The 12,582-nt window shown below is 40.0% G+C and overlaps 2 protein-coding genes across 9 annotated transcripts in view; one reads left to right on the top strand and one right to left on the bottom strand.

Annotated features, from left to right (window-relative positions):
• Positions 1–12,582, bottom strand: part of CDH20 (cadherin 20) — a 119,606-nt gene that overhangs the window by 36,572 nt on the left and 70,452 nt on the right. For all 3 annotated transcript variants that reach the window (XM_026115647.2, XM_026115648.2, XM_026115649.2), the window contains one exon: positions 2,322–2,689. In XM_026115647.2, the coding sequence (XP_025971432.2) occupies positions 2,322–2,564 (243 nt within the window). In that variant the 5' untranslated portion in view covers positions 2,565–2,689. The remainder of the gene's footprint in view (positions 1–2,321; positions 2,690–12,582) is intronic.
• The window catches only part of RNF152 (ring finger protein 152), a 205,978-nt gene that overhangs the window by 171,942 nt on the left and 21,454 nt on the right, over positions 1–12,582 (top strand). For all 6 annotated transcript variants that reach the window (XR_003261546.2, XR_010387789.1, XR_010387790.1 and 3 more), the window contains one exon: positions 1,749–1,800. The gene's annotated coding sequence lies outside the window, so the exon portion shown is untranslated. The remainder of the gene's footprint in view (positions 1–1,748; positions 1,801–12,582) is intronic.

Raw genomic sequence — 12,582 nt, 5'->3', positions numbered from 1 at the left:
CTGGCCTGCCAGAACAATTAATTCAGCCCACAACCTATTCCCGGCTGACCCCTTTCCTAAGGATCCCTAAGATAGAGACAGCACAAACACAGCTTGGATGAAGAAATTGTGGCAGGCTGCTACTTTTTCTGAGTGCCTCAGGACAAGGTGGGAAGTTCTTCTCTCTCATGTCAGCTGCCAGTGCTTTCATCACCCTACTTGGATGGCTGCTCTGCACCCAGTTTGGGAATGGGAAAAGATGAACTCTTTGACCTTCAGAGACCCACTTTGGCAGAAGATTTCCCCAGTGTTTGGTGCCCATGGAGCACTGCAGAGTTAGCAGGTCCTCAGAGCAATCTAGCCATGTCAGCTAAGCAGTGTGTGGGGCTAATTGGTGCTGTTAACAGTGAGAGCTAATTAGCCCTTGCACACCCCTGTGCTGACATAGCCATAACACACACGATCCTGGAGGTAGCTCTCTAAGCATGAGCTGAGGGATCTTGGCAGCTTGGGCCATGGTGCGGTGAACACAGACCACAAACAAAGACCATCTCTGCTTTTCCCCTTTCAGCTGAGCTGAGCGAGCTGGAGAGCCCTGTTGACCACTCCAACTTTTTGTGCTCCCAGTGACACAATCAAGTCCAAACCAAAGATGAGCCGGTTTCTTGCAGTACTTGTTTTAGCTAAAATTCAGCTCACAGTGCAAGCTTGGAATCATTTCAAGTGCAATTGAGTACGTGTAATAATACGTCTGGGCCCTTGTGCCAAAGCTGGGAATTGCATGAAAATAAATACTAATTTCTTTAATCAATAGAGATATAAAGAACTGAAGTGTTAGGTGTAGAGATGAATCAAGACTAATGAGGTCTCATTTGATGGCAATCACTAGTAATGCCACTGCTGTGGGAGGAAGGAGGGACTGCACATCTTGCTGTCAATAACACAGGGATAAATCAGGAAGAAGTCCTTTGAAACCAATAGATTCATTTTGATTTATACTAGTGTGACTGAGGGCTCAGTTTAGCTCTATGGAGTTGTAGAGTGATAAATAAAAGTCCAAAAGGGGCTTCTGGATTTATGATTTTTTTTTTTCTGCAGATGGATAGATTGGAAGGAAAGAATGAACCAGAGCAGCACAGTTTTCAATAGGTCCCTAAAAAGAGCATTTCTAACTTGACCATATAAAAAGGTAGTCTGATCTAAATAAATGAAATCTGATGGAATTTTTTTCTGACATCCTTTCTTAATTTGTTCTTAATTTGTCATATCTACCTTTATGTATTCTGTGCTCATCACTGTCGTGTCTGGTCATCTAGATGTGTAAAACTTTAACTGTATCACTCAAACACTTAAACACACTGCCTCTCCCCCATTCATCCCCTTGGTGGTGGTTACACAGTTTAATTACAGTTGCAATTGGTGTAGACTAGAAGCAAACCTATTGCTGCCCACAAGCCTTTGAATAGCAGTGTCAATATGTTAAAATTCTAGAGTCTTAAAAAAAAAAGTGGGAAAATAGCATATGAAGGATGGGTATCGAGGGATAAAAGGTAGACTGTGATGGCAGACATCACCAATCTGATTTCCCATCAGCTTGTTCCTCAAGAAGGTACAGAAAAGTGAATGGAAAATACTACCAGGTAAATGGGGTAAGCTTAGCAATCCACTTTACACTTATTTGTACTGGTGTGTAGGTTCTTGGGGTGTAAGGGATCTGAGAATAGGACCCTGCATGTTGAATTTAATGAGCCATCCTTCTACTCTTCTAGATTTGGAGCAACTTCTCTGCAGTCCACAGAATTAAACTGGGGTCAAACTGTGGTAAGTAAGAAGAAACTCTGACCCTTGAGATTTACAGAAAACAAAAAATGAAATGTCAGTTTTCAAAGGATACTGGTTATTTCATTTGATTGTGAACTTCAACTTTCATCTGACTTGATCACAGACAGAAGTATGATCACAAGCTCTGCCTTTCTTTCCTAATCCTCATATATCAATATAACCTTGCTTTGCTTTGACATTGAAGGAGTCCCTGGAAAGATCACTGCAGATTTTCTAACACTACCCCAATTACAGCTGATGATTGTAACAGCAGATCTCTTTGAAACAGGAAAATATATTGACAGCCCCTTGAAACAGAAATTCTTCCCAACTCAAGGTGGCACTGGTCAAAAGCTCTTGGGAGCTGAAGTGAAATTAATGTAGATAGATTCACTGCCAGAAATAAGGTAGAGAAAAGGCACTTAGAGAAACTTCCTGTGTTTTGCCATGGTCTGTAGGTACACAGACGCATGTGTTCTGCTGGACATCTCTCTCCTCTCCCCTCCTGCTGCGGTTCTTACCTTGCCGACGTACAGCGGGTCAGTCCCAGTGTATTCCTCCAGGACAAAAAACTGGTTCCATACCCAGCTCCTCTTCATACGCTGGTGCTGCTTGTCTGACAGATGATAATCTTGCCTTTCAGAGAGGGGACCAGCACTCCCCGACAGTACACTTGTAGTAAGGTCCATCAGTCCCCAAAAATACAAGGACACACCAAGTCCAAGCAAGTTCTTTGCATTGCTCATTCTACCTGCAGTCCACATCCGTATACTAGGGCTGACTTAAAAGTCAAAACATAGTATCTTAGGTCCGTTGAGAAGAAAAAAGGTCCAGTGAACGGTCCTTTGAAGTGTCCGATAGAGATCCTGGCTTTGAGAATGAGAGTCTCCTGTAAAGTTAAAGGAAATTCATAATAGAGAGTTCTGGGTTTTGTTTTTCTCAAGATAAAAGAGTTTTCTTAACAGGTAAATATGCTATAAACTATTCAATCATCTGTATAAAAAGAAAACAACAGGATGCATATGACCTGGAACTAGGAATACTATTACTTTATAAGCTGCAGCATTGAAGCCTTAAATAAAAGCACCATCAGTGTTTAGTCAATAACCAAGAGTTCTCTACTTTGCTAATCTAGCTGGCGAGTTGCTTTATGGTATTGATTGGCATGAGTTAAGTGCATATGGTTTAGAAATATTTATGACCAGAAATCCTTAGAGAACATTTAAATAACAGTTCACCTTGGAGAGCTGTAATAACTGGTGAACACTTTTTGGCAAGTATTTTTCTCCTTCTGTTTGGAAACCATGTTATTGTCATTACACATACATGTGTGCACACAGGTCTACATAAATACAGATATTGTTATTGCTATATTACAAACCTTAAATTTCATTTCTAGCAGCTGCAAGTTATTTCTCTTTTTAATTATTCTTTCAATCTCCCCCTGTTGCTTGAATTCAGGTTTCACACTCTGCTGCCTCCTCTCTGAGGAGCTGATTGCTGCTACAGATGTGACATTTCTAGAATTTGAATGGTCAGTTAATCATTATATAATCCACAAAAGGTCTCAGAATGCTGATGGTAACATGCTATTGTGGGATATGTCCAAGCAAGTCAAGCTAATATATTTTTCTTCCACAAGCCTGAAAGACCCGTTTAGACAGAGGAATGCTGACCTCTATCAGAGGACACTTTCTCATCAGTCTAGCATCTTTTGTTGTCATGAAGTCAGATTAGCTGGTGACCTCCCTCCAGGCTATGGATTGTAGCAACCTTTTCTTTCACTGTCTTTCTAGGTTTAATGATGTGGTGCAGCACTCAAGTTGCTCTGTCAAAACACTCCATACATCCTTTGTGGGCTTAATATTTTTGCTGTTCTTTTTGAGAACTCTACTTTCTCTTCTCTTCAGGACAAACGGACTCATTAGCAAAGGCACATTGGGCTCTGAGGTTTAAGCAAGTGCTACAAATTTCATTTTACTGCTGTTCTATGGGTCTTTAGGCTTACTTAATTATTTTATCCTGTGGAAATAAAAAGAAGCAGGAGATATCTCTCAAATATTCCTAATTGAAATCCCTCAAAGATTTCAAAATCTTAAAAAATATTTTGCACAGTTCCATGGTAATGTTTTGAAGCAAGGACTGAGACAATGAAATGTTTTCAACAGTGAAGAAGAGAATTTGAAAATCCCCCAGCGTCTAAGCTGGTATAACTGAAGGCCTGTGAACACTTACAAATCTACCAAAATAGCAATTCAGAATTCAAATCAAAAGTTAGCTGAAATCTCAAAAAGGCAGCTTAAGTCTGGAATAAATGTCCACAAGGTGAGTAAACCCAAAATAATTATCTTAGACTCAGTTCTACACAAAATAATCTCTCCAAGTATAAAGCCCAAGAGGAATATGATTCCACAGTGCTATTAGTCTATATAGTGGTGAAGTGTAGCAAATAAATAACAGGCCTGCAAAGTTTACAACTTAACTCAATAGGTACAACAAAGAAAGGACAAACTGTAAGCACAGAACACTGTAAATCTCTTCTAATCAGAGCAATTTGCAGCATTGCTAGTTGTTTAGACATTGGCAACTTAATGTGCTTGGCCTCATTGTCTGAAAAGCCAAAGAACAGGGATTCATGTCAGCAGTACAAACCCGAAAAGACCACAGTAAACTCTGTGTATCTGTCACTCAGTGAAGAAGCTGGTAGCTCTGCGTGAGAGACACACGGCTTGCAGGTTTAGCTTGTTCAGCGTGGCTCAGCTTGCAGGATGGCTGAAGAGTTCAACAGCAGTATGCAGAGCACTTGCCTGTCTCTGCCCTGCAGAGTCTTTAGTTCCCAACACCCAATACACATTTACACTTGCGAAAGGTAGATGAACTCTACTTCACATCATAGGTACATCTGCCTAGCTCCTGGAGCATTGCCAACAGCAAGTTTTTCTCAGCAAAGTTAGGGAGATATTATTCACAACCAATATTTTGCTGGCAAGTACAGGTGGAGAAGGGCACCTACCACCCACCTGCACGGTTTGCTGGAACCCGTCACTGTCTCTGCCATGCGACACAGAGAGAACCTGGAGGCAGCCAGCACCAAGGTCCTGTCTGAAGTTTTTACTTTAAGAAATTCCACTGACTATATAAAGTTACATTTTTGTCCATATGAAAAAGAAATGCCACAACATGAGGAACCAGTTCCTGTGGCAATGAGCATCATGTTTGTAGGTGAACTCCTAAACCATGGATTCAAAACTAATGGTGCTGGTTGCCTCCTGCAATTAAAGTCAGCCAACAAGGGTGAATTGCTCTCAGCCAAAGTAGTGCCAAAGTATGGTTAAATAGACTTCAGAATTAACATTGTGCCTGTAATAAGGAAATAGCAAAAGGAATCTGATCATCATGATCCTTTTCCTGTGCATGTGTCATTATATCAGCAGAAAGCAATGAAAGTAGAAGAAGTGAAATAAAGGTTAAGAGTAGGGGCATATATGCTTCAGGCTCTCTCTGATAATAGCCTTTGTCATTTGAATGTCACTGCGTGGTACTGCAATTCCCTGAGGAACCTTTCTTGAAAACAGAGTGTGCAACAAGAGGAACATTCTTAAGAGCATTTCCTTTCCTCAGTGAAATCTCTTTTTAAAGTAGCAACTCTGCAACCACCAGGAAACTTGCCATTAAGTAAAGTGTTACTCCTTCCCTGAGTAAGAGCAATATGTTTCTCCATTTAATGCCAGCCCACAGTGACAGGGTCATATATTTTTGCTGGCACAGAAGAAAGCACTAGTGCTGAGGAGGTACAGATTTTTTTATGCTAATACCAGGGTTTCTCGTGTCTCATGCCTTTCCAAAACTGTGAGCAAGCAGGCTGAAAATTGTCACATTTTGTTTCTTATTTATAGGCAGTTTATTACTACTAATATCAGTGTTTAATCAAGAATGGCTGCACCTTCTCTGAGGCTGAAGGGGAATAGGAATTCTTTTTTTTTTTTTTTTCCTGTCTCTGGTCCTGAAGCTGGTATTAAAAGAACTGAAAAGGCCCCTACTATCTTCTTGCCTGTGGTACTGTTCATCTGTCTGGGGCTTCTTTCCCTCTGGTTCACCAACCTCAGGTGTGTGTTATTGGGCTCTGGAGCTGCAAGGGGGGCTATTTGTCAAGCAAGGTATTGCTCAGAAGTGTAAAAGGCAATCATGTACATGTAGGGTTTGAATTGTGTGGTAGCACAAGAGACAGCTAAGGTCATGGCTGAATAGGTCTTTCACAGGACTTGTGCAGATGGCTACTTCACTAGCTGAGTATGATGGATGAGTATGAGGTCACTTGGACTGGGGACATAACATTTGGCTAGGATGGTAGCCATATGCTTTGAGTGTGCTAGCTTGGTGGGGCCTCTAGCCGTAAGTGGACCTTAGTGCTTTTTGCCACAGATGGATGATGCAGACTTTAAGGCAGAGTCTGTCCTCCTGCCTCAGTCTGGGTAGTTCCTTGCAAGGAGATCAGGGAGACAAGTCATAGAGGAAGGCATTTGTTGGCATGACTGAGTGAGGCAGAACTGAACCTTTAATGTTCTCTTAATGCAAGTTGTTTCTTCAGTCTCTCCAAAGCAAGTTCTTAAGAGCCTTGGACATCTGCAGAGATGGAATTGATGAGCCTCTGCTTGTCATATGAAATACATTATAGAAAATTGTTTTTCATGGTTCAGCATGGGGATGTGCAAAGGATTTGAAAGCAGTAAAGGGAGAGAAATCTTGTTTTCCTTGCTCACACAAATAACCAGTTAACCCCAAGAAGACTGTTTGTGTGACCACAATGAGTGGGATTTTTGCAGAGGGTGTTTTATTTCACAAGAACAATTTAAACATATGTTTCAAAACCCAATTTGTTACCCACCGTTGACTACCCCATTGTAATAGGTTTAGCTGCATCTGTGCAGTTTAGATCTCTGACCCAAAGTGAAGTTTTTTTGCCCCTGCTTTTGTGATGAATATTTGATTACCAGTTCAGTTGTTTAAGTTACTTTCTTTTCCTACTTCTGCATTGCAGACTTTGCTGAAACCCCTTTTTCTTCTTGTCACTCAGCAGTTACAAATATGGCTTTTGACTTCATGAAGACCTATGAAAATCGAACTCTTTGCAACTGCTGATCTATACACAACGCAAAGGAACTCTCTAATTGTTCTACACAAAAGAGTCACAGTAATGCACCTTCCAGCATTTCAAATACAATTTGGTCTTTTTTTCCATAGTTTGAAATTAAAATAGGCATATAAATGTAAGCTAATGTTAATGCCCCATTTTTAAAGCCCCACCCCCCAACCCTGTATTTGTACTATAATTAAACTTTTCTTAACTGAATAGCTAATTCTGGGCAAAAGATGAAAAGGAAAAAGAAATATCTGCCAGAACCATCTTCTAGCATTTCTTACATGTGAGCCATTTATCATGTTAATTCTGAAGAGAACATCACTTCCAAGGAAAACATAAAAATATTAATAGTTTGGATGACCATATAGGCACCCAGAATGTTCCACTGGGATTGAAATGTATTGCTCTAAATACGTATTAACGTGAACATCAAGGATTTTATAGTCAAAAAGATCAGACTTGAAAGGGTTTATACACATGCTTATTGTATTTTTCATGTTGCGCTGCAGATGATGAGGTTGTCCCTCTGAAAGTCGCTGTACTATTTGCATTTATAAAATTAATCATACACTTAAAACTCTTTCCAACAGATCTTGATATAGGGATCACCTATCCACTCATGTGGAAAGCTATAGACTTTATTGGCTTCCATGCAGGCACATCAGCTGAGCTGAGGTTATTCATTTGTAGGAAACACATCACACTGAAAAAGTGGGGCAATAAGTTTTAAACTCTATTCTCCACTGTTTCCATATGTAAGTACACAAATACACATGGTATTTTTATTATATTTTTAATGCAGGTATACAAACGTTTCTTAGCAGCATATACACTGCACTAAGATTCTGTTAGTGGAAAAAGATTTCTGTGTCTAATGACATCTTTTAAAGAGTTTTCCTCCATTATTTTGCTGAAAGAAACCAAACAACTCAGTAATGAACACAGTGGGAAGAAATTAAAGTTGAGGGAGTAGAATTTCCAAGTGAACTATTTACTTTGTTCCTTGAACTTCTTGTGATATTTTAAACCAAAGGTGGGGGTTTAACTACTGCTTGTTCCCTTCCTCCTCCCATTAAATGGATTATTCTTTTATATTTTCATAAATTACTTTTAAGGATTTGTGTACCCTTAGCTGTTCACAGCTCTGTTGTAAAATGCCTTTGCAATAACCCCACAGGAGCACCAGCCAGTAATAAACTCTAGGCTGTATTCTGCACTTGGCAGAGCACCTGCAAAAGGTGCCTAACACCAGTCTCTAAGACCATTCTTCTCCACTGAGACAGGATCTAAAATCTCTTCGGCAATTTATGTAAGCTGAGTCTCAGTTTAGAGATCATAATGTCTGCAGTACCTAAGTTAGATACCTTTAAGTAGGCGGTCTGATTATGGCCCTAAATGACTCTGTACTGCTCCCAGAACTGTGCATGTTCTCTCTCTGGCCCAGGCTAGTCCTATTGTTGCAGGTTATTATTACCTATTATTATAGTTATGGGGAAAGTTTAAATTAAAAGTAATAATCTGGAGGCATTTGTTACTGTTCTTGAAAATAGACTGGGCCTGAACATGTGTTTTTATTTTTACTTTTTTTTTTAATTGAGATCTTCATAAATACAATGAAACTTGACAACATACCATATGGTGCATAAACATTAACTCACAATACAATCCATTGTCATAAAATTACATCCACAGACCAGTCAACAGTCTCTCCTGGGACACATCACTGAACTAATTTTACTCGAGATCTGAAGTCCTTCAAAGCTATGGAGTGCCTGCAGAGCGAAAACTCCCACAGAATGACAGAGGGAGTCCCATCGTATAAATCCCAACACAGCAATTATAAGCCCATAAACAGATCAAAAAGAATGAAACATACCTACAATCACAAAGTAAACATTTCCAGATATAATGATGCTGATAACTTAGATCAGTAGAGGAGCTGATCTCCAGCTTTTACTCAGTATGAGGTAATGTAAATACGATAGTAAAAAAGCAGAAGAGAAGGAAGAGAGGGTTTCAAAAGCTCTGTGCTGGTCTAACCAGCTCTACTGAAGTCAACCTCGATAGGAACTAAGTTAGGCATTGCAAATACACTGGAAAATCCAAATAAATGCAAAATTAAACAACTCCTGTGCAATCAAGGATGTGCAAAACTATGTAACACATATGAAAATCTTACTAATTAAAGTTTCATTATAAGGGAAAAAATCCTTTTAGTTCCCACAGTCTGGACTACTTTTGCAACCCTGTCAAGAGAAACCTGCATAAGTGACTCTAAATTGCTTATGTACACTTTGCCAACCTCTCAAGCAGGCATCTTTTTTTTTTTAAAACACATCCTTCTCCCCTTCTCCCCCCAAAAATGTGACTTTTCATTCTTGTCTTGCAGCTGAAACAAGAGCCTTAGCTTAGAGCTGCTCCAAGGCTTCCAAGCAATATAGGCAGAACTGTAGTTTCCTGTGAAAGAATGAGAGGCCTGGGTGGGAAGGGTGGAATTTCCTATGCTATCAAAACAGAAGAAGGAAAAGGATGGGTCAGGTGTGGGGTGAAGAGCTGGTGCCTTTTAGAGAGACAGGGTTTCTGTGAAGGGAATGAGAAAGTGAGAAGGTAATGCTGGGTGAATCTGCCCTTGCTTGGTAAAAACCACAGTGCCCACCTGAATTTGATAAGCTGAGAGGGCAGCAGGGATTTAGCCCAGGGATATAGTCTGGTGCCCTACAAAGTGAAGTGCTTCTGCCAAGAACAGGACCTACTCGCAACTGTTATATCTGCCTTTGGGAAAAATTTACTACCTCCATTCCCTCTTTTTTTCCTCATTTGCTTCCTTCTGCCCATGTCCCTCCTACCTTCCAGGTCCTGAGCAGATGCCTTGCCTGATCTGCCATTCACTAGTAATGGGATAAAACCAGACCCTGTTGTACAACTGGAATGCATTTTGAACCTGAGATGTCCCAGACTGTGAGGCATAGTGGCTGTGGTAACAAATCATATTCTCTAGCTGCTAAAAATTGCATTTTGGTTGTGGTAGTCCTAAGAATATGACAGACTTCCACTCAGCAAACTAAAATGGACTCTCTCTTGTCCCACTGCTGCTGAATGGATGACCAAGCTCAATATTACCCACTAAGTGACAGAGATAGAAACAGTGTTGCTCTTACAGAATAGCCTATCTGGAGACAAGTAGGAGAAGCAGCTGCCTGGCTAGAGCAGATAGAGGTATTTCAGGTAATATTTCTTTCCATGTATGGAGATCAAAAGGAACTGCAGGTAAGGGCCTATGTAATGTCATTGGTGAAGAAAACCTTCTAGTTTTGTTATGAATGTGTTCCTGGTTATCTTAGTATTTCATTAGTACTTCATAAGCATTTTGACCTATTAAAAATGGACCCCCCAAAAATCCAAACTGAAAAGTAGCTGGTGAAGACCAAGAAGAGAATGAGTAATTTCTTTTTCCAACTAGAAGACAATATTTAGCCATCTATCAAAGCAAAAGCACACAGCCATTGGTACATTTTTTTAACTTAAAATTGTCTCAGTATTAATAGGGAAATGACAGTCTCTAAGCTTCAAGATAGCTGTAGGTGCTGCAAGAGCTGAAAATCTTTCTATTCTTGGATCTGACACTGATGTAGCTGTCCAACGCTGACACCTATATCTTGTCTTGACCACACTGTTTGCCTTACCTGAGCATGAAGACATGTTACTACCCAGCAGAATGAACATTTTCAAGCCAACTTCAAGCTGCTGTCTATGAAATCAAACCAGTGAAAGAAATAGAAGTCTTACAGCTTGTACCAGTATCTGAACTGCTATCTACCTTGTTCTTATCACCCAGCTTCAAAGTGCTTCTAGGAATACAGAATACAGGTGCTTGGCCTTCACAGGACCCTTTCAAGCTAAGAGAACAAAGCAATAAGGAACAAAGACATACTGATCTCATTTGTCCTAGAACTGTCCTAATATGGCCAGAATAATGTTCCTAAAGCCTGAAAAACAACCTCAGATGTTTTGAATGCTAACCTCTAGATTTTGGTTTTCAAACCCAATTGTTGCAGTCTCCACAGGGAGTGTATGTGAAGTATTATCTAATTGGCCTCTGTAAATGTGACATGCATTAATAATAGCCCTAAAGGAGAGGATTCCGTTATCTATTTTCCTTCTTCTTCATACTCCACTGCTGGGACAAGTTCCCAGCTTTCCCAGTGCACTCCCATTTCAGAAGAACTCCACCTGTCTTAATATTGACTATGCAGTGTAGTAGCAGCAACTTTTATAGAACAGAGGTATATATAAAAAAGAGGTATTATAAAATTCCCATCCTTGCATTATCTGCTATGAGCTAATTGTTTGCTGTCCTTTTCCCCCGAGGAGGATCTTTTGCCTCTACTTTTAGTCTGGTTTCCCAAGGAAATGAGCTTATGCAATCATATCATTTGTCATACCATTAATATTTTTGAATGACTGGCCAATTTCAAAAAAATTGTGAAAGAGAGATGTAGATCCCAAAGACTATTACATTTCTATCTTTGCCCTGGAAATTTGCAGGCACAGGAGGGAAGAGAGATCCAAATTAATGTCCCCACTGAGGAAAGGATGGACTATCTCTATATACAATCACTTTTGCTGAGTGATCATCCTTCATGCAGTTCCAGATTAGTAACTGATCTGAGGTGGAAGGAGCTGGTATTCCAAGGGAGCTGGAAGGAGCTGGGATTACTTTGTGCATGCAGGAAGAGTTTCAGGGAAAAGACACAAACCCCCAAGAAACGAGGCTTTGTAGCCCTACTGCTCTTGGCTTGTTTGTTAATAGTTTTAGAAGAAAATGTAATTTGTATATAAAGTAAAATAATACTCCTGATTATCCTGAAACATTGAAGCTGTGGATTGTATGCCTTGCCTTCTGGAATCTAAGGCCTAGGCCTACACACTTGAATTTCAGTTTCCAGGGACTGGCCCCCGGCTGAAGGCTGTTTTAAGTGGTCCAGCAATGCACATACTGCAAACTCTCAGCATGGCGTATAGCTTCCACTCACTATTCTTTACTGATAGTCACTAGCACTTCAGTTGGGGGTCTCTTTAATACCTAAGCATACCTCCTCACTTTCCTAAGTAGGCAGACATCAGCCACTGAATGAAGAATTAATGAATTTGACTGCAGCACATAAGCATGGGGAGATCCTACTGACAGCAACTGCATGGGGCATCAAGGCCCATCCCCTCCTACTGCAAGCAGTCACTTTCTGTAATCCCTTGAATAGTTTCAAGATCCCTTCCTAATTCTCAAGATTTCAGATCCAGAATCGCAAATATGTAGCCAAAAGAGAACTACGAAAATGTAGAAAATGCAGGAGGGCTTGAAGAAAAGCAAAACTAAAATACATTGAAGAAGTATCTTCAAGAACTTCAGAAATGAAATTGCAGCTTTTCTGTTAGCTCATCTGTGTGTACTCTGCAGCAAAAAATAGTCTTCTTTTATTCCTGCTAAATATATTATTTCTTACTTGTAAATTTTATTTTTATTAGCAATGCATAAGTACTGTACCTTTTGAAGACATCAGAATTGCGCTACCAAGCCAGATCTTTGCTCCTAATGTTAAGATTTTTGCCTTTGGAAATTGCCAGTAACTGGTATTTCTAAATAG

The sequence above is a fragment of the Dromaius novaehollandiae genome, chromosome 2 (assembly GCF_036370855.1).
Source record: "Dromaius novaehollandiae isolate bDroNov1 chromosome 2, bDroNov1.hap1, whole genome shotgun sequence".
Lineage (NCBI taxonomy): Eukaryota > Metazoa > Chordata > Aves > Casuariiformes > Dromaiidae > Dromaius > Dromaius novaehollandiae.
The sequence above is the reverse complement of the archived record's forward strand: the minus strand, read 5'-3'. Positions and strand labels throughout refer to the sequence as shown.